Below are 26,301 nucleotides of genomic sequence, written 5' to 3'. Positions count from 1 at the left end.
TATTACACCATAATATTATATTATATTATATTATATTACATATATTAAAGCGATAATAGATTTCAAAAAATATAGGTTTCTCAAATGAAATTTTTAAGCAACATTCTTAGAATTAATTATGATCAATTTTCTACAAAATTTTCTTAAGCGCCAAGTTTAGATTTTTTATGCTCGTCATAATATCATTCAGCGATTTCGCAATGATTGAATGAATTTCCCTCCTGACTGTTTCTGATAAAGTTCCTCTTGTAAAGTTTTTATTTTATCGAGATAAAACGAATCTATTGAAAAGTCCCTAATGATGCGTATTTGAAATATATGAATTCCATTGACAAAAATATTATGAATAATAATTTATATAAATATTAATAAATATAAATATATATTTGATATAAAATATTTTATTATTGTCATTATTTAAATGTTTTATATATAAGAATAAGATTTTTTAATTAATTTTTCAAAAGTTCATATTCAAGAAAAAACTTTTTCATCAATATGCTATTTATGGAATTAAATCTGTCTAAAGGACAAGTAAAAAAATGGATTAGATTCATTCAATTTTATTGATCAGATAAAAAAATAATTGTTTAATACGTATATAACGTATAATATATTATAACGTATAATAACGTATTATAACGTATAATTGCTTATATAATAATGTATTATAACGTATAATTGCTTAATTATAAGCAATTATATGTTAAAATTGATACTTATTTACTTTTGCATCAGCTATGTTGATGAAAAAAAAACTGAAACAGCGATAGATACAGAATTATCTATAGATACAATTTACGTGTCTAAATTGCGATATGCTTATCATTCGTGCTTCCCTATTCGTGCTGGGAATACCATCTCGAAAAGATCTGTATATGTTACTTATATCACAAACGCGAATGGATTTCTTCTCTTTCTTTCGCGAGACTCCATCGAAGAATGTCCAATTCGGTGATTCGGTATTCACTGGCGGATGTCGCAAAGTGCAATGGTACAAACGGATCTAGAACTTGGATTGTGATTTATGATAACGTTTACGATGTAACGGATTACATGGCTCAGGTACATTTACAATAGTTTATAATTTATATATTCATATATGATTAAATATATGAGAAGCGCGTAATATTTTATTGCAATTCAATTTTTTAGCGATTCATAAATTTACAAAACATAAAATGTAATAGAAGTATTTTGAGCGATACTTTATGTTTTTAAGAACGTCAATTGAAAAAAAAATATTAATTGAGAATTGATAGTTTGTCTCTGTCTTTAAATCTAATCTAAATTATTTTCAATTATTTTGACACATTATATTGCAATGACTATCAAAGCGTGATGATTAAAAACTGATGTTAAAATAAAATGCCTTAAAAAAATAAAGAACAATATACTAGAAAATAAATCTCGAAAGTAATAAAAAATAAATTAAAAGAAGATTTATGTAAAAAATTTCAAAATTTTTTATTTTTTTCTTAAAAAAATCTTTTTACTTTTATTCATAGATATCATTAAAATAAATTATATAACTAAATAAATTATATAACTTATGACAATAAATTATATAACTTATGACTCATATAAATAAATTATATAACTTATGACAAAAAATCCAAGTTTAACACAAAAAAGGCATTTTTATTTTAATCATATCCTATATGTGTAATTTTTGTTAACTTGTCTGTTTTTACTTTATTCTATTATTTTATTTTATTATGATGGTTATTATTATAAATTATCAATTTTCATATAAATTGTTTTTTACAAGATATTGCAGTAATTTCTTACAAGCTATTACAAGTAATTCGATACATAAAATTTGATAAAAATATTATGGGGTAAATAAATTAAAATTATAGCATCCTGGCGGTCCAGAATTAATTGAGGAATATGCGGGAAAGGATGCGACAGATGGATTCGACGATTTTGGTCACTCATCAGACGCAAAAAAGATACTTAAAGAATATTTAATTGGTGAACTTAAAGATGTAAGATTTAATAAGTTTGAGATTAATAAGATAAAAAATAATTATTAGTTTCAACATAGTATTCAAAAATCTGATTCAAAACAAAATAAAAATTTAACATTTTTATAAATGACACATATTAAAAATAATTTATTCTATAACATATATAATTAAAAATATTATATCAGATATGATATCGGATATGATTATACATTACAGGAAGATAAAAAGGTCAATAGAAAGAAAAAGCGTATTGTTGCTAATGGAATAAAAGTTGAACGAACGGATAAACGAAGGTAAATTTTTAACATTGTTATTTCAAACTAATTGTAATGAAAACAATATTCTTATATCATTTAATTTTACTAATTAATATAATATATAAAATATATTCATTAAAGAGAGCAACGTTTTTTTTTTAAATATAGAATATGTATATTATTGTCAAAATTTTTTAACGTTTTTGAAATAATTGATTTAATATGAAATTTTTTTTAAATACTAACAAAAATTAGTGTAGAATATATATGAGAGTTTTTATTATGTGAATGACTCAGACGCTAAGTGATATAAATATAAAAAATAAGAGATTGAGAAATGCAGATTTTTGCATTTTTTTATCACAAATACATAAAAATGATTTAACTATGCATAGAAATTATTTAACTACGCATTAATCTTGAAAATAAATAATTAATATAGTTATACTATATATAATTTATGTTAGGTTACATTGTTTACACCTCAAATTAATACTCGAAATCGACTTGTACTATTTGGCATTTGAACCACTTATGTATTAAATTAATTTTGCCATTTCTAGAAGCTATTTATTTTATCTTTCAGAACCTTCTTAGCAATATTATGCGGCAAATGTACATCTTGAAGAATGCAGTATTTTGAGAGATTTAAGATATATTATTTTATTTATTAAGTCATTGTAATATCTATACATGATATCGCCCATGACGATAAGCGCGTAATTCCGATAAGAATCATTAATTATATCGTAGTATTAAATACAATCCGCTTATCACATACGTGACATTAGAGATCTTTAAAAACGAAAAAGGAAAATCAATCATTATGTCTGTGCGAATACAAATGAGTCATGCGTCATTTGCTTATCGCTTTTACAGACTTATAACAAGCAAGCTTTGCGGAATTTTCAATGTTTAATTATATAATTAAATTAATTCTGCGAATTGCAATGAATTTTATTCTTTTTGTAAGTTAATTTTTAATTTAAGCTCATAGTGAAATTAAACCTTTAATTTAACTTTTAAATTATGAACGGTATAATTATTATAATGTGTTCATACAGTTGATAACATATTATTGATGCATTTATAAAGTAAATATAAGATTAATATTGCGAATTATGGAAACACAATGTACCTGAATGAAATAATATGAAATATGAATGATAGATAATACGTATGCCGATATTGAATATCACTTATCATGCAAGACATTCCGAAATGACGCTTGAGTTGCACATGAGGAAAGTCTGTTTTATGATACACGCCACGAATTATGCCAAGGCCTTATACGCTATTATAAAATACTTTTCTCTATTAAATCGTATTATTCAACTGAAAGACATGCTTTACATAAATGAGATTTTGTAATAAAACTAATGCTCAAAATGCATACAATCACATTATTTATAAAAAATATTTATTATTCGATTATATAAAAAAATTTGAAGAAAATATATGTAAATTTTAATTAATTATTCTTAAATTTATCTAATCTCTCAATTACTTGATCCTTTTAACTTTCCTTACAATTGTATATTTTGAATTATTACTCTCTTTTTCTTTATGTCAGATTCTTTCTCAATATATTTCTCTTAATTATATTCCTCATTTATTTCCGAGGCCTTCCCCTGACTTCATCAACTTATTTTTCTCTGTATTTTCCAATTGCTGACGTTTATCTCCATTTTTTCCTTCTCTTCTTTCCTTCTAATTTTTCCTCTCTTGCCTCCCTATTTCGTTTCCATTACTTTGATACATCTTCTTGCTTTTTTATTCAGTATTTTAAAAATATATGAAATCACGCATTCATTTTTTAAAAATATATTATGTATCTAAAGATCGAAAGAGATAATAATAAGTAGCAACTTATATATATTTATCAGCTTAGATAAAGCATTGAAATTTTGCATATATCTAAAATATGATTATTTAATACTGATACTGAATATTAAGTAACTAATTATAATCTATTGTAAAAAATACATGTCTATTATAGGAGGATAGTATTAACTGCATAATTTTATTTATTAAATTACAATTATTATATATTTGCTGTTATATAATATATATAGTATAGTAATATATATCTTCGTCCTAAAAGTTATATTTATATATATAAAATATATATATGATGACACGAGTGTAATTTCAATATGAATCATTAAAATTACAAATAAACGTGTACAAACAGGAAAAACCAGCTATTACATTTGCGAATATAAATGAATCATTCATCACCTGTTCATTGCGTTTATATAGATACATAATATAGTGACAAACAAACTTTGTAAAATTTCTAATGTTACCTGCAATTTATTTTTAACAAAATTCTGCAATAAATTAAAGCAAATTTTATTCTTCTTTTAAGTTAAATTATAATTTATAGGTAAATTTAGTAAACTTAAATTTAAATTTCCCATATTATAAACAATATAAATAATATTTATTTAATACAAAATTGAACATATATATTAATGATATATATTAATGCATTTATAAAATAATCATAATTAATTGGATTATGAAAATATACTTAAAATGTAAATGATACATGTAACAAAATGTGATATAACATATCACAAAGGTAACAGTGATATATAACAAAGGTAAATGTGATATATATAATAAAAATAATATATTCTGCGAACACAGATATACGAGTAGAGATAACTCGTATTATAGAGAATATTGATTATGAAATTGCGCTTACATTGCGAATGAAACAAATCCATTTCCAGTGATCTACATCCAGTAATTTTTCCAGAATTATGCTAAGCACTCACGAGTTATTTTTTTTTATATCGAATGGCGTATTTCAAGACTTTATTTTATTTATTATTTAGATAAAGATAAAATATAATTAACGCTCAATATGCGTGCGCAAACACATTATGTATACAAACAAATAATATAAAATAAATTTTGAAAAAAAAACATTAAAGTTCAGTTCGATATTTTATGAATTCAGATCCAACCCCCCATTATTTTACCCGTTGCTTTTGACTTTCCTCGTAATTGTGTAGTTTGAATAGGTGCGACTACTGATTTCATCGTATCAGATTCAATATTTTCCTCTTTTTCATTTCCTTTATTTGTTTCCGATATCTTTTCCGCGGTCTTCTTGCTGTTATTCTTCTCTATATCTCCGGACTGCTCCTCTTCACTTTTTTCTTTTTTCTCTGTCCTTTGCTCTTCTAACTTTTCTGCCTCACTTGTCTCTCCATCTTTCTTTTGTTCTTGCAAACTTCCCTTTTTGTAATTATCCTTTTCTTTAATTTTCTTCTCCTTATCAAACATTTCTAAAGATGTTGACTGCTTGCTAACTTCCTCTTCTATAGGATCTTCAAGTATGGGCGAAGGAGACCTGATTTCAGTGATTTTAAGGTCAAGTGTCTTTTCTGCTTTGTTCACACTACTGCTGTTCACAGATTTCAATATTATCGTGCTTTTTTGAAGAGCTTCGACATTTTCCTGGTTTACATTCGGAGAAGCATTTATATCTGAATAAAAAAGCAAATATTATTTTTTAAATAAAAAAACAAATATTATTTATATATTTGCAGTTTTGATATTTGCATCTTTTGATTATTATATATATCATAACGATATAATAGGATAGAAGAGAATTATATAATTTATTTATTAATGTACGTGTATATAAATTATTTAATTTTAGGATGTAATAAAATTTAAATAATTATAAATTGTTTCATCAAATGTCAGTAAGAAAAAAACCAATTCAATGAAAGGTAATGATTGTATTCGTATGTATGTATTAGTACACAATATTTAGTATAATTTATTTTAACATTATTTCTACAAAAAAAAATTATCGAAAATTAAAAAGCAATTTGAGAGCAGATAAGAAAATTTAAATATAAACTGACCGTCAGATTGCTCGTTTGATTTATTTTTGCTCATCATAAATTTGGCATAGGCTATTCTGGTTGTCGGTGTAACTCCCGAAAGATTCGGATTATAATCAATCAATCGATTCGGATCCATAGATGCTAAATCAGAATTGGGTTGATGTTGCAGATGACGACGTAAACTGCGTCTGGTTTGACGTTGCACCGCCTCGTTTGTACTTCCTATTGGATCCATTGCGATGGTACTTTGTTTTACTACGGCATTCCAATCTTTTTTATTGCTACTACTTCCTTTCCGTCCAATAACTTTTGCGATTTGACTAAACACATCCTTCGGTTCCTTTTCACTTTGAATAACAGCTTGTATGATGCCTTCTACGATACCAATCTGAAAGTCCTTCTGCAGACGACGTTCCATAACTTTGCCCTTCTTGCCGGGTACTTTAGAAGATACATAAAATCACGCAGATATATTCACTTTTCGAAAATATTAAAAATCGAGATTTTTAATTGGGTATAATTCTATTTAGGAAGAAATGAATTAACATTTCTTGATTTTTTGAAATTCTGTTGGAAAACGTTGCTAAACATATGTATTATATGTATAATAGGATAGATCAAAGACAAATCAAGGTGACCAAATAACAAACAAATAAACTTGCGGATACAAATGTGTATGCGTGTAATAATGTAACACTTGCACTTGAATACAAGCAATTTATATTACGGACGTTGATATTATGTTTTTGCGATTATTATTCTGCCATTTCTCATACTGAAAAAAATCCAAAATCTCAGATTGAAATGTTTATAATATAAATTGATTTATATTCAAATGCAAGTTACATTATTATACGCACACGCATTTAATTCATTTGCTCATTATTTGTGGCTTTCCTTTTTTATCTTTGATTTATATCGTTCGAGTTCATGCCTTTCATACTTTCATTTATAGAGTAAATTATAATATATGTTTAAAGTTCTATGCATAATATAAAGTCAATTGTCAATTACATATACGTTTGAAAATGATTACTATGGTTCTTTTTTAATTTGACACTATTATAATATTTTATTTCTAATATTTCTAAAATCGAAAATATATTTTAGAAGGAAGAGAGAAAGAGAAACAGAGAAATTCCTTTGCACCTAATTAATTTTTCGAAGATTCACAAAGATGTATTATTTCTCGAATTTCAAGTTATATGTTTCATTTTTGATAGCAATTTCATATACATATTTGTGAGTAATAATTATTCGCACACACACACATACATATATATAAAAATCAATTAACTTAATGTGTCCTATTTATCATATAAATGTGTCAAATTTTTATCTAAAATCTTTATCTAAAAATCTTACATGAAAGTTGCATTTAAACTTGCTTTACAATATGCCGCTAATTTTATTTCAGAAACTGCTAGGAATCTTTATAAACTAATGATTTTGCGTAATGAAAGCGAATATCATGTGTGTGTGAGTTACATGATAAGTAGAGCTTAATTATGTATACATATAAATATGTATATATATAAATATACTGACTGGTTGTTTCTTCTTTGTCAAGTTGCGGTGCATGCATTCCGTTTTTTCTAAGGATATCAATCAGTTCATATCGAAATGTTGAAATATCCTGTCGAATTTCTCTGACATCATCTTCCGTGATATTAAATTCATCTCGTTTCCTTTGTTCAGCTGTCACATAACGACGTATAAGCAAACGCAATACAGTGTCATGTCTGATCATAGCTTTCTCTCGAGACTTTTTCTGAAATAAAATTGTTAAATATATTAAGTCATAAGTACATTGTGATTGCAATATTTTAGTCGTGGTTGGATCGTATTAATTTTTATTTCATCGAAGATATTATTAATTATCTCTCTTGAAATTTTATATCTGATGTATATATGACATGAAGTTTGATTTACTAAAAGCTTTTTATTTATAATATCGTGAAAATTCTGTTAAAAAATCGATTTAAAATTAATAAAAAATTAATAAAAAATGTATAATAAAAAAATATAAAATGTGTTCTAAATATATATATATATATATATATATAATATATATAAATTACTAAATAATATATATAAATATATATAAATTACTTACGATAAAAGATCTTGTGGAACGACCGCCTCTTCCATATTTTAGTAGCTTTTTAAAAGTTTTACTCGTCGGGATCATATTAAATGGTGGTGGTACAGTATCACCATCCTCGAAGTAACTCATCCACAAATGGCTCCTAGCGAATTTCCATTCTGTGTCAGATCTTTCCTAAAAGTACGTAAGTGCGTTAATATTAATGTAAAATATAAATTTGTATTTGATATATTTATATACATTGTATTAAAAGATTATGTAAAAATTTATCACAGGACATTTTTAATATTTTTAAAGGAAATTGTTATTTACCGAAATCATTTGATAAGAATTAGACATCATAGCGATCAGCATATTCAACAGCACTATGACGTTTATCACGGAATAAGAACCAAACATAAGGAGTGCCCAGAATCGTGTAAAACTTTTAATCCCCGTTAGATCGAACGACATCAAATCGATCATGCCAAAACTTGCCCAGAAAAGAGACTGCGATGTTTCAAACAAGCTAAAAATATCAATTAAAGTTTAGAAACTTTTCCCTAGAGATATTTTCTCTAGAGAGATTATATTTAATTGATTTTTATACTTAGCGAATCTTCTCCATATGGAACAAGCTTTCTCCTGATTATCAAAATCCGGTACCTCGTCAGACATATGATAACATTTCCTTTTTTCTAAATCTGCGTAATACCACATCAATTGATTCATACCTGAAGCAATGTACGAGTTTGAAACACAAATTATTGTTTTACTTTGCAGTTACAATGCACACAGCATATCCACTTCAATGAAAGTCAATGAAAAGAAAGAAAAAAAGAATTGAAAATTATGACTGAAAAATAATAACAGTGGGATGACTTTTCAATTAAGCGCGATGAGAGACAATAGAGAGCTCCGCGGACGAAAGAATAATCGGAAGACATGTTACTCACCGCAGCCAAAGGCAAATAGTACGAGGGTGTAGATGAAAAAGAACTTGATAATGTCTATTATCATTCTCCCGAGGGAAATTTGGAGTGGCCCGAGATGAGGATTTACGCTGAATATATGAACGAGTTTTAAAAAGCTGAAACAGTCCACCCACGTATATAAGATATTAGTTGATGAAAGAAACATTTTCTAAGCCTAACCGTTCGATCGAGAATTACCTGAAAATCATTCCTGCTGCAAATGCTCCTTCCGAAAGAAGCATTGGATCGAATGCGTCCCATTGATCTCTCGGATACCAAGGATCTAAACCACTCCAATATTCTCTCTATTTTATAATATAATTATATTAATTGTATAATGATATGGAAAACATGATTGATATAAAAAAAAATATTATATAAAATTCAATGCGATAAATAACCGATAAATTACCATATAATCGAAAAAAGAGATAAGTTTAAATTTTTCTCACGAAAAAAATATACAAAAAATATAACATAAATTTTGTGATGTTGATTACATAATTTTTTGAATAAAATAATTAAATATGAGGATAGATACATCTTGATTATTTGCATGTATGACAATTGAAATATATTAATATACTCTATATATATAAGTCTCTATATATAATAACTCTATATATAAGTGATAATGTTTGTATAAAATTAGAGAGTTACTAGTTGATTGTAATCACTAAGCATTTTATAACATACTCAATTTTGCAATTAATTAGTTGGCTTTGATCAATTTTATCGGATTGTATTAGTCACGTTTATATATTTTTGATAAAAATAGAATAAAATTTACCTGAACTATCCACCATGCCGCAATACGTAAACTTATCCAAATTACATAAAAAGTATTTTGAATAAAATCAACAATATTCCATAGATCCGATATATATTCAATCAATCCGTCCGCCCATAAAGACTTAATTTCGCCAACAATCAAGCCTAAAGAAAGAGAAAAAGAAAAAGAAATACGATTATGTTTTATCAAAAATAAGAAATAAATTTGTAAATATATCTGCTAAAGATATTTAGCAAATTTATCGTGCAATAATTTGTCATTTTTTATATTATGTTTTTATATTATGCTAAAAATAATTAGAAATTATTAAATGTTATGATGTATATAACCATATTACTTATCACATAGATGATCACGCCTGTTTCGACGAAACCAGGAATACAACCGCGTTCTCGTTTTTTCCAGTCAGCAAGTATCTCTCGCATCCATTTGTTTCCAAATAATTCGATTAAAAGATATTCAATTCTTTGGGATGCCATACCAAGAAGCACTGCAAATCAGATTGATCAAATTAAAATACTTTAAGACATAAAAGAATACTCTCGATAAAGCATAATCGATCTAACTTAGGAAAATAGCGTATGATGCGGAATGACATATGAATTTGACAAATGGCTTCTTCATAAATAATCCCATTTGCGAAGTAGGTGCTATCATATAAATAGTGCTGTAAACCGGAAACATTGCCCCGAGTTTAATAACTTCCAGAAATTGTGCTATCATGCTTTTTCTCCTGAATCCTGGAAGACCGTCATACCAAATAGCAGCCAATAATTGTTGTACATTTGGGTGGGAGACAAACTTCAGCAAAAAAATATAAACCATAAATGTTCAATTAATAATTGTTGTATAAAACAATATATTCATTTATAGCATATATTATATATAACATAATTTAATCCTATATAGTAAAAAAATAAAATTTCTATATATAAAATAATTTTTATTTTTATATATTTATATATATATATTTTTTAACTGTTATTATTTTCAAATTTATTTTAATTTTTTTCATATCTTGCATATCCTGTGAAGAAATATAAATACATGGACTCAATTATTATATAAAAAGTATTTTAAAATCTTCATACTTGCTTCTGTTTATATTTAATAGCTAGTTTGAGTCGGTCCAAGGTCTGTCTCTCCCCAGGGTCCCAATTTTCTCCAGTTGGGTTATAATTCAACATTATTTCTAATTCGTAAGATGTACGTGCGTGATCTAGTAGAGCAGTTGAAAATTGTTGCGTCTGTTCCCGCATTTCCTGACGATCAATATAATCAATGTTTTATTTTATAGTAATTATATACTGTAGTATATATATTTTTATAATTATATTATAGTATTTTTATAATTTTTTATAATTATTTTAAAAGAATATAAAATACATTCGTAAAAAATCTCTAAGTTGAACTTGTTAAATTGAATCATTTGATTTAATATTTTACAGACGGAATATGTAATGTATTTAAATTTAGTATAAATAAGTAAAAGAAAATTTCAACTTTGTTTTTCAAGTTACATTCGTTTTTTATCAATAATCTTTGTATCATACATGATAATTTTAATACAGTTTTCAGTATAATTAATTTTTTTCAATTATAGTCAACAAATTTCAAATAAATAAAATTTTTATATAAATTTTTCTAATTAAGTTTGTTATATTTATTGCTGAAATTATATGTTTGCATATTAAAAAATATTCTATATATATTGTATGCAAATTATCGAAAATTAAAACAAGATATAAATTTCAATTTGAAGGAGTTCAAATAACTCGAAGAAGAAAAAAAGGAAAAAGGAAGAAGGAAGAAAAAGAGGAAAAGAAGGATGTTTGTTAAATTAAATACGTTGTATTGGGCACGAAATTCTTGCTCCATTCTGCTGAGACGACGAAGTTCCCATGAAAGCTCGAAGGCCGTCAAAAGTGGGTCTTTTGATGAAAGCGCGATTAAAGATGATGAGGTAAGAGCGCGATACGCATTTATTCGAGATTGCGAATGTCGAAGAGAATCTTGTTCACTAGAACTGACGCATTCATCGCAACCGCATCTACAATAAAATTAAAACATTACTTTCTTTCTTTCCTAAACAATCTTATTTGACTAATAATGAATATATAAAAAAAGATAATTAATTTTATGTTAATATTTTTTACTATTAATAACAAAATTTTAATTAAAAAAAAATTGTTAGAGATAAATAATTTTTCGAATTATTAGATATTTATCTAATTTTAAAAAATAAATGTTAAAACAATAAATTGAAGAATGCTATTTTAAATCACTTTATTCTTTTTTTATATACCTAGCATTGTGAGGTGTTGGAAGAGTGGCACCGCGATCTAAAAGTAGTTTCAATATTTCATAATTATTTTTATGAGCTGCCAAGATCAATGGTGTTATATCAGGTGTGAAATTTGACGACGAATCTACAGCTTCCCAACTCTAAAATAAGATGTAAAGATATCGTTTTTTTTCTCAGTTACGATTAATCCATTAAAAGTTATGACCGTAACATAAAAAATATTAGTAAATATTGAATCATAATTGTTTTAATTTTCTTACATTAAAAGTAAAATTATTAAATGAATAGAAAAATTACATTCTATATATTTTACTTATGAAAGTTATTTAATTATTTTAACGCATAAACTTTAAAGGTAAAATAAGTTTGTTTCGAATAAAATATAGCTGTCTTGTAAATGAGATACATATGTTAAAAATAATATAAAATAAAGTAAAATATATAAAACAATATTGTTTATGAGAAATACGTAATAACTATGAAAATTGTAATATTTATTAAGAAAAAAATTTCTGATTATCTTTAGAATACAATTTTCGATAATTAAAAGATAGTTTATTTATTCTTTAAAATTTTAAATAAATAAATACATATAAAAATAAGAATTTTAAATTTTTGAGTTCAAGAATATTTCAAGGAAAATTAAATTAATTTTGGAATGTGAATATACTTATCATAAATTATATATCATTTCTCTCCCCCCCCCTCCTCTCTCTCTCTTTTGAATACACTTATTATAAATCATCTTTCACTAAATATAGACTATATGTATATTATACTGAAAAGAACAATTACTATCGACAAAAATTGACATTAAATCAATGTCAAAATTAATTAAGATCGTATTGAGACTTACGTAAGGTTGCCCTAGCTTGTGTACTTGTTCCTCCCATTCTAGCAAGATCTCCACTGCTTCTACATATTCCTCTTTAATAGCATGCAGGAGTGCATCCTTAAAGATGCACAAATTATGGTTTTAAGTGTTTTACGCTCTTAGGAATATAGCTTAGGAGACACAGTGTAATGCAGTTAATTTATAATATTGTCACGTATAATAACTGTACACCGTTTTGATATATAACATGACCCAAAACATCGAACATATGCACGGAACTGCAGTTAGCGTATCCCGGTAGACATCGATTATGGTATATCAGCTTAATACGCATTACTCACAATAATTAGGGGAGCGACAGTCGGATAATTTTCATGAGAGACATCGCGCTGTTTCGACCCCACGATACTTACCTTTACTTCGATTCCTAATTCAAGCAGCAGCTTAATGAGCTCGATGTTCTCATTTTCGATAGCGGCTATCAGTGCTGATCGATTTAGTGGATCGACGCAATTAATATTTAATATTTCGGGATGATCCTTGTTCTCCTCAATTAATCTATTTAATAAATTGTATTATAATTAATATGTTTTTGTTAAAATGATATTTCCGCCATACAAAAGTTACTCATAAAAAATATTACCAATAATTATGGAAATTTTATCGCAGAAAGATCATTCTACATAAGATTTCTTCTAAACTTGCAATATTTTACAATTAAAATAAGTTTTCTAATTAATTATATGGTTGTTTAATTAGAATTTATATATTAATACAAAATTAATCCATACAGATTAATCAGATATTTTTATAATCGAAGTTTCTTTGAATTTAGACATAATTTTTTTCAATAAAAATGTACAGTTTGTGTGTGAGATCATTACTTTTTTTCAACACATTATATTTTCGACACATTATACATATATTTAATTTTCAAACTAATATTATGTTAAAATATATCTAAAATTTGTACACTATAATACTTTCATTTTTAATCGTTAAGTATTCTAAATTATACATATACTTTTATAATTTCGTTAAAAAAAATCGATTCGAAATTAGTTGAAAAAATCTGCAATAGAGAATTTACAATATATAATTTTGGAACACTTTAAAGTAATATATTTCTGCCGTTTCGATTCTGTTGAAAGTTTTATGGATACATCACACCTCGCGTAATAATAATATTTTATACACGCTTAGAATCTAGTCTATATCACGGAAACAGGCGGAATTTATCTCAAAATCTAGTTTATTTTATTCTTTGCCAGGATATCCTTACAGGTGCATTAAGTGGAGGATTACCTTTTGACAGTAGCACAATCACCTCGTTCTGCGCTGAGCAGGAAATGCTTCTCGACTGGGCCAAGAATATAGTCAATAGGCGTCTGTAACGAATGCACTGAAAACGATCTCGCCTCGTTCGAAAGTAAATCTTGCTGCGATTCCGATGAATTCATTTTTTTGTAACGTGTCCTCGCAAGTTATTCACATATAACTAAACAAAGTTTCGAAATTATAAAAAAATGCCTATCTAATTTTATCTAATTTCCATAAATTATTTGAACATTGTATTCGTTTCAGCACCAAAAGAAATTATGGATATTTAATTTATAAACTTTGCAAATTAATAAGAAAATTATTAAATTAAAATTATCCTATGTAATATAGTATATTTAAAATTAGTATTATAAAAATTATGAAAATTGTAATTGTTGGCAAAATTTTTTCTAACAAAAATAAAATGAAAGAAATTTGTTACATGATATGTAACATTTAATTTGCTAGAGAGAAATATATAATAATACACATAGATATAGATGTATACAATAATAGCGTAAAAATAGGGCTTCCTATGTTGACATATATATTACAAGGAATTTAGATCAATTAGAATGGTAATTCTCAAAGAGAGTTCATAGTTAATAATTATAAAATATATATACAGATTTTTAATTAAAAATGTACTATTACTATTTATTATAAATTAATATTATAAAATTTCACGATCAAACGATAAGCAATGTTTATAAATTCTTTATTTTATTAGTTTATAAGATTTAATCGCACAAAATATCGAGTTCATTAAAATTCCGAATAAAAATCTATTAAAATAAACTGTTTAAAATTAACTGCTATACTTTAATTATAGTGTACGTTAATGATGTTATGTATGAATTTTTTTTTTTTTGAGATTTAATTCATCAGTACAATCTTTTCTGGTATTGTCAATTGTTAATTGCTCGAATGCTAAAAATAAAAGGACATGTAATAAAAAAAATATTTAATACGATTTTATATAAAATGTCTTCTGCGCATTAAAGTAGAACAAATATTAATACGTTCCCTTACGAAATTTTTTTATACTATACAAAAAAGGAGAAATATTTGTGAAACATTTATATAGCACATTACTATTATAAGTATGTTTACTTACGGGGATGATTTTCTTTTTACATCAATATTAGCGTGCTTGCTCAAGAAATGCTAGGCCTAGACTGTATGGTTGCATCTACATATGTGATTCGGCGAAACCTTATAATGCTGTCAGCTAGGTTGATCTTCAGAACGCGGATTAAACACGGGGAAGGTGTCATGTATCAAAAAAAAAGCACAGAGGCGAGGATTTACCAGAGAGAGCGGTGACCATATCACATACTGTTGTTGAGCATTGTACGGCATTGACGTTATTACTGCAGTGGCGAAGAAAGAGAGAGAGAGAGAGAGAGAGAGAGAGAGAGAGAGAAAGTGAGAGAGATGATCTCTTTCTTCTAATTCCCCGATTAATGGATCGCGAGAGTTTCGTGACTGCGAATAACGAATAAATCCAAAGCTCATACGTCGCTGACGCGCTCCGCCACATTCTTCTTCATTTCCCGCCGCCGCGAATTTATTTTCTTCCACTCGTCCTATGCGTGATTATTTATCTTTCCCAGAGACGTATGTCATTTTCGCTTTTAGTGCGCTACATCTGTAACAATTCAAGAAACCAATACAAAAAGAGTGAAATTGATGTACATGATATCCTGTGATATATGAGAAATATGTGTGATATATATGAAAAAATATATTTAATATGTTGCAACACGTACAAGAATATACCTGTGATATGTTGAACGTTTGTAACCGTAATTATCCTTAATATTAGATGAGAGAGATAAATAAAAATTGATATAAATGAGAAATTTTATTTTGCTTTGATATAAACACTCGAAAACTATATAGAAAAAATATAAAAACGTGAAAGCGCAATTTGACATTGGTAATGGTTAAGTATTAATAATGAGTGATATTGATAGAAACGTATATAATATAAAAAAACAAAATGATAGAATATAATGATAGAATCAGAACATTATATTATATAGTAAAAATATATATAATAAAAAATAAAAAATGTAGAAAAATGCAGAAATATATATAATAAAAAATTAAAAAATGTAGAAAAAAGCAGAATGCAAAGATAACTATTATAATATTTAAACGACAAATTAATTATATATGATAAGAAAAATTAAGTGTATATGTAGAGAGACTCTCAACTATATCAACTTTTTCATTTATGTATTTTTTTATAAAGCCAATTTTGAATTAATGTCCTCAAAGTTTTCCTCAAAGCAAAAGTCAGACTTAAAAGTGAAAAATTATGCAAATTTTTTTCTTGTATTAAAACAAAAATGATTTTTTCTTCGTAACTCGTATTCGAAATATAGATACAAAATTTGTTCATGAAATGCATTGAAGATCCTTTCTTTTATTCGTAGATTAACGTAGCTAAATCTTAATCAAATAAGAGAAAAGAAAATTATGTAAATAATATTTTTCTCGAAAATATAAGTAAGTACATAAGAAAGTGAAAGAGTAAAATCGTTAGAGAAAGTATCTCTTTCTAATAAAATTAAAAAAAAACAAGTGATTAATTTAAAAAATGGGATAGGTGTATCGTACAAGAAACAAGTTCACACATCCAGCCACTTTGTTTCTTTTTAATTATATATAGTTACGTAATAAATTTACATACATCATAACAACGGCGTAGGCTACCGGGGACAATGCATTTTGACATTGTGACAAATTCTTATAATACTTTATCATAGGCTCGAGCTGAAGATCGACAATCGATCCTACTTTTTATTCATAGCGAATCCGGCTAGATGAAGTAGTACAGAGCATTAATGCGCATATAAAACGTCACCGCGTACAAAGTGACATAGAATCATTTACGCACGGCGATATAAACGGCTCGCCAAATGATACTCTAAATGATCTGGCTATAAATCACTATACTAGCTGACAGAAATGATCCTAGTTATGCAGAAAGGGACCCCAACATCAAAATTGATATAATTAAGATAATTTTTCAGACTTATTTTAAAGATTAACATTAAAAATAAAATTTCATAATAATATTAAATTAAAAATAAAATAATAGTTTTTGACAAATGATAGTTGCTTTTCACCAGTTAATTATATTATAATAGAATATACATGTATTTAGTAACACATTGTAAGCGAAAATCCTAAAAAAAATTTATTATTGGTGCTCCTCTGTGTAACTATATTCTCATGCCACACTTATGCACTTGGTGATTTAAATTTAAACATCTGACTATAAATCTTTAGTCATATATTAGTGCGCACTACTACGTTCAACCGAATTCGCTATTCGCGCCGACACAACAGAAAAAGTGTGCACGATTACAATACGAATCTTTCGTATGCGATTACATCAACGGCATTTTAAAACGACAAATCGTCAAAAAATCATTTCTATGTACATTGAATATGTTAGTGAGGCAGGTGGATGTACAGCGTTAGTACTCGATTTGACATTCGCGGTTCAACATTCACTATCAGCTATTAATATATGCTGTTAACATATTCAGCGCTCATTTTCTTGAAAATAAAAAAAATATAATGGCCGATTAATCCTTCAGCTGCAAATATCATATTATTAATCCAATAATATAAACGAAATATAATTATAAATAAATAAACAATTATATTTCCATAGCTTGTCATCTTATGAAATATTTTCTTATGAAAATAATAAATCAGAATGATGTATTGTAATTGCATATAGGATGTATCTTATTTTTGGTAATATTTTGTAAAATCTTTAGCATATAGTCAGAAGAGATTAAAAAATATAATTGTCAATTGCTTTATTCAATTATATAATATGCATAATGCAAATATAAGATTTAAAACTAGATGATAAAACTAGATATTATTAATGTTAAGCAATATAACAAATTAAGCAATATAACAAATGTAAGTTACACGAAAAGTTGATGATTAATCAATTTAATTTCTGTTTATCAAATAAAGAAGCAATAAATTTTATCACAGAAAAATTTAGATTAATAAAATTAGATTTCAATTTAATTTTCGAATAATCATATTTAATTTGGATTGATAACAAAGGCATAAAGAACAAAATTTGCTTTCTGCAAATGGATCTCTTATTGTTCTTTTATAATTTCGTAGAAAAGATTTAGATGGGAATTTATCGCAAACAAATTGATGTTTGTTTAATTAGATGACAGATGAAATTAAGTAAGAAGAGCTTAAATACAGATACGCGCTGATAGTAATGCGATCCGGTCGTCATTTCAAAGCCAAATGCGTTTCAATCGCGGTGACCAAAATCATTTCGATAAACTGAAGTGCTGCGATCCTCGTTGACATCCGCCATCGAATCCTCAGTGACTCTGCACGGAACGATCTCGGATCTCGGACGAGTTAGACGAGTAGTACACCAGTTCACTCGCGATGATTCGAATTGGTCTCGAGGCTATCCAAGCTGATCTCACCAGTGATCTTGTTCAGATTGTTGCAAAGGCGAAACAACCTCGTCACATCCGGATGAAGCCCCGCGTCGCTGATCGCGTCATTCGACATGAGTGCCGAACACACCGCAGACAAATCGAAATCGGTCGGCACAATTTGTATGTTACGGCCAAACCTGTTTCAAACGGAATTAGTTTGTTTATATTTTGATCGTGATTATATATTCTTTTTACGATATTAATTTCATTTCCTCTTATGAGAGAGAAGCCTTTCAAAAAATAAACTGATTAATTCTATTTTCTCTTTTGGTACTAGACTATTAATTATATCCTTTTTATTACTAAAATTAATAGTAAAATCAATACTAAAATTTAACATTAAAATTAAGAAATTTACAAAAAAATAGAATTGATCAATTTGATTTTTGAAAGGCTTATATAATATTTTTATTTATATTTATAATTATTAATAAATTCATCGATTTATGACATAATGTCATATCGAAAATTATGTGAGTTAAAAGTAGAAAAAAGATATCACTTCCTATTTTTGCAAATTCGATTTTCTGGAAGACGAAAAATTTCATGTGTTCTCGTGAAAAAGACTTTTGCATTTATTTATATCATTTCTTTTCTCAGTTTTGTATTTTTCCCGCACTCTGCATAATTCCACCTTTGTCATTTAAGAGAGCACATCTTTTTAGCGCATCACGATGCAATTTAGATAAAAGCAAAATAATACATTAAATATAACTGAGAAAAATGATTGCGTTACATGCGTGCTGAACTTTCCAATGTCATGACGCAAGAAGAAAACAACAATGGGTCTCTGGTGAATCCGTTATATTTTTACGTCATCGTCCATTTTTCTGCTTTAGAGACTTTTCCGAGACACAAAACAAGTATTATGCGTCTTGCCCGCGTATACTTTTCCTCATCTTTCGCACGCCCATCATTTTGACAATAAATAATGATAATAATCTCGATACTTTACAGGCCATACATGCACTACACCTGCGTTCTCATTATTTGTGCATGCTGCGAAAATTGAATTTGCAATACTCGCAATTTCTTATAAAAAGGTATATACACCTAGACTCTGCTGACGGTATTCCAATATCATTTGTTATCCATTTCCTAAACATTGTCTGATATGATACGTATGATATGTATAATGTATTTTCATATACATAATTTATTTCTAGCAAGAGTTTATATCTCAATAATTGCGACATTAAAAGTGCAATTAAATAAATACCTGATGAAATTAAGATCGTTTTTTCCGCGTTTTGGTTGTTCGTCATTTGTGCTCTTCATACCAGACCGACCAAATCTGATCACGATGTCCGGCGACTTCCATCGAGGATGCCTGCTGACTTTAGAATCGATTTCGTTATCGAATGCCGAATTATCGAGATTATTGAAGAAGGATTGACCGCGTCCAAATCTGATGAAGGAGGAACCCATAGTGCTTCGCCTCTCTTTAGATTCGGTATCTTCTTTACGATCATCCATATCATGCCTTTTTATTATGTATTCGAATTCATTAGGTGATTCCTTGAAAATCCTCAGACTACTATCATCTTTTAAGACCGAGGAAGACACGAGCATCCAATTGCAGAAGAATGCCATTGCATTAAAAGCCCAGACTGCAATCTATGATTGAAAAATTGTATGTAGGTAAAATTGTGTATTTATTATCGTATATATCTATTTGTTTTTCAATTCATGTCTTTAAATTTTAGTAACATATTATACGCTAATAATTTTTATTAAGATACTTTAATTTGTTTGTAAAATTTTTTTTTAATTATTTTTAACTCGAAAACGATTGGTATTTTAATATATTAAATATATTTTGTTAAAGAAGAATCAACTGTGGATTAATAAGAAAAAAATTGTCATCAAAATTAAGATTTCGAATAAGTAACAAAAACAAGTAACAAAATCTTGAATAAGTAACAAAAAGAATATTGAATATAAGAAGTCGAAAAGAAATAAGATTAATGAAAAATTTATAAAGCTAACTAAAGATTTTTATATGCTGAGGATGATTCAAAAGAAGATCCAAAATGTTCATTATTATTATTAAAGAAAATGTGTACACACCGTAAATGCATTTACTACGCTCAATTCTTAATTAACTTAACTCAATTTTTTCTCGACTTTTTATATTTAAGATCCTAAGTTATAAAATAATATAAGTTTTTTTATTTGATTGTTTTAAATCTTTATAACTTTTTCTTAATAAAAAAGAACATTGATAAAAATAGCATAAATTAAAATAGAAGCAAATGTAATATGTGTAGAAATTAATTTGAACTTTTTTAATGTTTTATTCTACAAATTAATTTCTGTCAGAGAAAATTTACGTAAATATTTATAAAATTAATATTTTTAATATTATTATTTAATATTTATAATATTAATTTAATAATTTTTACCATACAAATTATAAAATATATAAAATAATTAAAAAATTGTATATACTTACAAAAATATATATAAAAGAGAATATAAAAAGAGAAGAAGAAAAAAGAGAGATATGCAAAGAAATATTAAAAATTAAACAACGACTGTAAGCATAAGCCGTGACATTTTATATTTATGTTTATAATCTCAAGCATGGTTAAGATGATAAACCGAGGAGAGTTGCTAAGTAACTTCACTCAATGTGTAATTGATTTGTCGAGATCAGCTAAGATTACGTAGTGCAACAGGGACGTCCAACATGCGTCACGATAAATTATATTGGCGTCTCATTATTCATATTAATATCTTGTTTAACAATATCATGGCAAAGCGAGCAAGATTAATACGATGCCTTACGTTACTTTAATTAATTCTGAACGCAACTGCCATTCATAATCATGTCGCCCACAGATTTTGCATTGCTAAAAAGCGGATTCACCTCATTTTGAAAGAAATGAGTATTAATGTAGGTGGACAGATACTATAGATATAATTAATAAATTAATATTTATTTTTATGTATTTTTAAATAATATTGTGTTAATAATAATATACTATATAATTTTCCGTATAACGCGATGTTGAGATGATGCATGTCTCGTCAAGTTATATTAGATACGCGTCATTATTACATGAATAGAAATTAATAATTAGAATAATAGAATTGTTTAGATATTTTTGGGATCAATAGCTTTTTCCATAAAAAAAAATAATTGTAGTCTTAATAATTTTTACATGATTAAAAATAAAAAATTTCTTAAATATATATATGAAACTTGATAAAATGATGAAATCAGATTTTTTCAACAGAGATGATTAAATAGTAATGCGATGAAGAGTAATTGCAAACATAACTAATTATGATAACGAAGATTAAAAAGTCGGATTAAATTTATCTTGTTTATTGAAGAAAAAAGAATGAAACAATTGCAACATTTAAAAATAAGATTTATTACATTTTGTTATTTTTATTTTTTATAAAAAGAATATATATTCAAAAATCATATTTAACGGCACAATAAATTTTGAAATCTCTTTTTCTAAATATTATATTACTATAATATTAAGAAATTATGAAAATAAAACGCAAGTTTAAGGATATTACAACTTATATAAAACTTTAACATAGAATATGTGATTTGAGATTGAGTTATGACAATATATTTAATGTCGAAAATTATGAAAAATAGCAATAAATAATACTCTATAATATATAAGAATAGAATCGACTATGATTAAGTATTAATTTGATAATGTTAGAAATATTATATTACGAATCCGAAAAAATGCAACTCCTCTTCTCTCTCTCTCTCTCTCTCTCTCTCTCTCTCTCTCTCTCTCTCTCTCTTCTCTCTCTCTCTCTCTCTCTCTCTATGTTTTTCAAATATTGGATTATCCTTTACTTTTCGAAATTTAGAAAGTACATAAATTGCATGTTTGAAAAGAAAACTGAATTAAGTAATATCATGTGAAAAAATGTATATGAATTCTCATCACATCTGTCCACGTCTTCTTCAATATTATCTTTCAGAAATGAAATTCTTTTATTTTGCCATCTTCGTAATGGAATGTAATGGTTCCCGAAATTTTTCAACAAATATTCATATTGCTAAATTCAGAGTTACGTAAAAAGAGAAAAAAGAGTCATAATAAATTTAAATGAAAAAGAATCAACAAAATAACATCATGTATATTACGGAAACTGTAATAGAATATATGAGTTTCATTATGTTGCTTTAACATTGAGAAAATATGAGTTTGCAGTAACGTGATGAAAACTGAAATTAAAAAAGCAATAAGAAAATATCTTAATATCGCGAAAGTAGAAAATCACAGTAAAAATTAACGAAGGATTTATCGCGAAGATTTATTCACTAGAAATCATTAATGTCTGAAATTTACTTATATTTTTATTATTTATAGTAAAATTTTTCAATGTGTAAGGAAACTTTAATTTTATAATGCAAGAAATCTTATCAAATGAAAAATTAAAAATAATATTATATAATCGGACAAATTTACTCAAGCTTTTATTATTTGAGATACATTCTCTCTCAACATTTACTTGAATAATTTTTTTTATCTAAAATAAATTCTTTTTTTTAAATTAACTATATAATTTTTTATTTAAAATAGATATTAATGAAAAAATGTACTAAACAAACTCTTTAATTAATCTAATAATTTGAAAGAAGAGAAAAGTTCTTAGACACATTTATATTACAATTGATTATGATTTGATAACAGTAATAAAACTTCAAAATATCTATCTCTTTTTCCCTTTATCTATTTTTTTAAATATATTACATTAATATATAAAAGATAGATAAATCAAAATTTTACTTTCTGAAACGTACTGACTTAGTTATAGATTTTCAAAAACACATGTATGACTAATAAAAAAAATAAAATAATTAAACTATTAAAATATTAAGTAAAATATATACGATCCGAGATCTCTGATATCCATGAGAATTAAGATGTATTACTCTTTATCTCAATTGACATCACTAATTTAAATGGACAAAGATTTAGGATCGCTTGAAAAATCAAACATCCTTCATATTCATTATTATTCAGAGAGAAATCAAAGGTAATTATAAAGTCCAAATACGATACACTGTCATTGATGAAGCCTGATTCACAAACATTCCCGTATCACTGCAAAAACTCATAAACCACTCACTCACGAATAATAACGATAACGATAAAGCACTCACCATATTGTCGGCTTTTCAGCTTCTTGGTGCGTAGACCGATCGGAGAATGCAAGTTTCGAAAGGAAGAGAAAAAAAGAGAGTATACGCGGTGGTGGCTGACGGTGTGGTTTGCGGCGTGTTAGTGGTGGTTGGTAGTGGAATGGGTATCCGGGGTTGGAGATGACACCCTTTATATAGGGACACCCTCGGCGCGCATATCACCCCCTCCCGCGTTCTCGCCGTTGCCGCTAGTTTTCTCGCGTCGCGAGAGGAGATGGTCTCACCTGAGTTATGATTGGCCGGAGCATACAACACGATACCTCTACATTATTTTGATTCAATTACACCTTAACACCGGCTACCGACCTACGTAATCTTCTTTATTATTTATGGCTCTCGGCAAATAATAATAATAATCGGGGTGGATGCGAGGATTCTTGTCGTCGTTGTTACCATCGTCGTTATCAGCGACAATGTCAACGCCGATCTCGTCTTTCTATCTTTCGCTCTCTTTCTCTCTCTTTCGCTCTCTTTCTCGCTCGCTTCTCTCTCTCTCTCTCCCTCTTTCTTTGTTTCTATCTCCCTTTTCTTCTACACGTCATATTTTGCATAAAAATAACGAGAATATCGACAGAACGGTTTTATGTTTTCCGTGTATTTCCTTTTGATTTGTTTTATAACTGTCAAAATGCAACAGGTAGAATCTCCCTGCTTCAATTCAATTCAGCTTGCCGAGTTTCTTTTATCTTTTTTTAGCGAGAATGTCACAATAGAAGAGAAGAGGCAAAAATATTTTCATATCTTTCTAACGTCAGTGGAAAACTGCGACAGAAAAACTTTATCGCGCGTTTAATCACGCTATCGCTTGATTTATGTCGACTTTAACTTTTGAATAACGATCTGTATATTAGAGAAAAATTGGAATAGTTCCAAAAGCACGTAAAATGCATTACACGAACTTGCATCTATTTGCACTGACTCCAGGGATACCAAGTTAGGCAAAAAATGTAAGTATACAGCCGCAGCTTTTAACTTTTAATACTTACGCACCTACAAAGCGTAGCCATATTTTATAATAATTTTGCAATGTAAATTCATCTCTCTGTATTCTCTTCTTTATATTTTTATGACTTATATCTTACATTTTTCATTATTTTCAATGCAAAGATGAATCAAAAAGTGAAATGAATAAAGTTATGGGAAAGTAAAGTAAAAGCATTATACGAGAATTTTTATAAATCTTATGTAAAAAAAGATAAACAAAGATATCATTTTTTCAATAAAAAATTTTTATATTTTTAAAATAATAGCAAAAAGGCTACAAAATTTCTTAATATATAAATTATTTCTTTTCAAGAAAAGATAATCGATTTAATAAAAATTTCAAAGAACTGTTTTAAAGTATAAGTTAAAAAAGTTTTTTACAAATTAAATATAATAAGAAAATAAAGCAACATCAGATAGAAATCATCTTCCACTAGAAATGAATGTATGTATGCGAAAGTCAAGAATAATATGTAAGCGTTTTACCCTTTATGAAGAAGAAATACTTTGCATAGAGAAGAGAAGATCAGGGCGTGTTATGCTCTATTGCATAAACTCGCATTCAAGTTTAATATTAGCGCAAAGATTATCTCCCTATTGCCGACATCGAGCAAACTGTTGCATAAATGTTCGTAATTCATGCTCGTTATCGTAGGATTTAACAGTAACGAGATATAACATCTCGCTAGTACGTTGCATTAATAAAAATTTCTTTGATAATACTTATCTCATTAAATATTTCGACACTCTCTTTATAATACTTTTCTCATTTTATTTTTTTAAGAAAATGATTTTTTTAGGAAACCCATAAGTCTTGTTATATAATTATTGTAAATAAAGCTTAGATAGAAAGAGGGAAATACTAATAACTCTCCAAAATTTAGTTTGCGAAAAAGGATTCTTTACATTCATTAATTATTTTAGAATTAAAACGAAATTTTCTTAAGAAATCGATTTTAAAAAATCTGAAAGATAGTAAAAACATATTTAATGGTTTTAATATATGGTAAAATATTTAATGTTTGAAGCAGCTCATCAAAATATTGGAGATGTTTCGTTTTTGGATCTTTTTTGCATAATATTAAATCTTAATATTACATTAAAATTAATCCAATTATAAATACAAAACCAAAATTTTGTAAAAAATATTTCCTATCTGAATCTATTTTAAAGTACACTTCATATAAGTTCATTAAAGTC

The 26,301-nt window shown here is 27.0% G+C and overlaps 3 protein-coding genes across 3 annotated transcripts; 1 reads left to right on the top strand and 2 right to left on the bottom strand.

Annotated features, from left to right (window-relative positions):
- The first annotated feature begins 862 nt into the window (after positions 1-862).
- Positions 863-3,167, top strand: LOC105258620 (cytochrome b5). The gene is made up of 4 exons (XM_011269979.3): positions 863-1,065; positions 1,863-1,991; positions 2,190-2,266; positions 2,817-3,167. Exons 1-4 carry the CDS (start codon positions 943-945, stop codon positions 2,854-2,856), a joined length of 369 nt encoding a protein of 122 aa, XP_011268281.2. The 5' UTR covers positions 863-942; the 3' UTR covers positions 2,857-3,167.
- A 1,688-nt stretch (positions 3,168-4,855) lies between these two features.
- On the bottom strand, positions 4,856-15,588 carry LOC105258619 (transient receptor potential protein). Its single transcript, XM_025406647.1, has 18 exons — positions 15,533-15,588; positions 14,401-14,593; positions 13,509-13,653; positions 13,117-13,212; positions 12,261-12,400; positions 11,804-12,005; positions 11,047-11,217; positions 10,522-10,756; positions 10,293-10,445; positions 9,953-10,098; positions 9,361-9,467; positions 9,145-9,278; positions 8,799-8,922; positions 8,522-8,717; positions 8,219-8,383; positions 7,651-7,873; positions 6,121-6,543; positions 4,856-5,733 (listed from the first exon to the last, which is right to left on the bottom strand). The coding sequence occupies exons 2-18, from the start codon at positions 14,553-14,555 to the stop codon at positions 5,198-5,200; spliced, it is 3,351 nt and encodes a 1,116-aa protein (XP_025262432.1). The 5' UTR covers positions 14,556-14,593; positions 15,533-15,588; the 3' UTR covers positions 4,856-5,197.
- A 2,922-nt stretch (positions 15,589-18,510) lies between these two features.
- LOC105258618 (FMRFamide-related peptides) lies at positions 18,511-24,236 on the bottom strand. Its single transcript, XM_011269977.3, has 3 exons — positions 24,079-24,236; positions 20,146-20,543; positions 18,511-19,063 (listed from the first exon to the last, which is right to left on the bottom strand). Exons 1-3 carry the CDS (start codon positions 24,079-24,081, stop codon positions 18,862-18,864), a joined length of 603 nt encoding a protein of 200 aa, XP_011268279.1. The 5' UTR covers positions 24,082-24,236; the 3' UTR covers positions 18,511-18,861.
- Between the last annotated feature and the right edge of the window lie 2,065 nt (positions 24,237-26,301).

Source organism: Camponotus floridanus, unplaced genomic scaffold (assembly GCF_003227725.1).
Source record: "Camponotus floridanus strain SB8 unplaced genomic scaffold, Cflo_v7.5 scaffold15, whole genome shotgun sequence".
NCBI classification, from domain to species: domain Eukaryota; kingdom Metazoa; phylum Arthropoda; class Insecta; order Hymenoptera; family Formicidae; genus Camponotus; species Camponotus floridanus.
This window is presented reverse-complemented; position numbering and strand designations above follow the sequence as displayed.

What these genes read in the sequence shown, in the direction of transcription:
- LOC105258620 (XM_011269979.3), top strand. Translation starts at nt 943, where the DNA reads ATGTCCAATTCGGTGATTCGGTATTCACTGGCGGATGTCGCAAAGTGC. An exon ending in TAATTGGTGAACTTAAAGAT is followed by an intron (nt 1,992 to 2,189) that starts GTAAGATTTAAT and finishes TATACATTACAG; the next exon opens with GAAGATAAAAAGGTCAATAG. An exon ending in GAACGAACGGATAAACGAAG is followed by an intron (nt 2,267 to 2,816) that starts GTAAATTTTTAA and finishes TTTATCTTTCAG; the next exon opens with AACCTTCTTAGCAATATTAT.
- LOC105258619 (XM_025406647.1), bottom strand. Translation starts at nt 14,555, where the DNA reads ATGAATTCATCGGAATCGCAGCAAGATTTACTTTCGAACGAGGCGAGA. An exon ending in CGTGATCATCTATGTGATAA is followed by an intron (nt 10,099 to 10,292) that starts GTAATATGGTTA and finishes CTCTTTCTTTAG; the next exon opens with GCTTGATTGTTGGCGAAATT. An exon ending in GTTCCACAAGATCTTTTATC is followed by an intron (nt 7,874 to 8,218) that starts GTAAGTAATTTA and finishes ATTTTATTTCAG; the next exon opens with AAAAAGTCTCGAGAGAAAGC.
- LOC105258618 (XM_011269977.3), bottom strand. An exon ending in AACGATCTTAATTTCATCAG is followed by an intron (nt 19,064 to 20,145) that starts GTATTTATTTAA and finishes CGTTTGAAACAG; the next exon opens with GTTTGGCCGTAACATACAAA.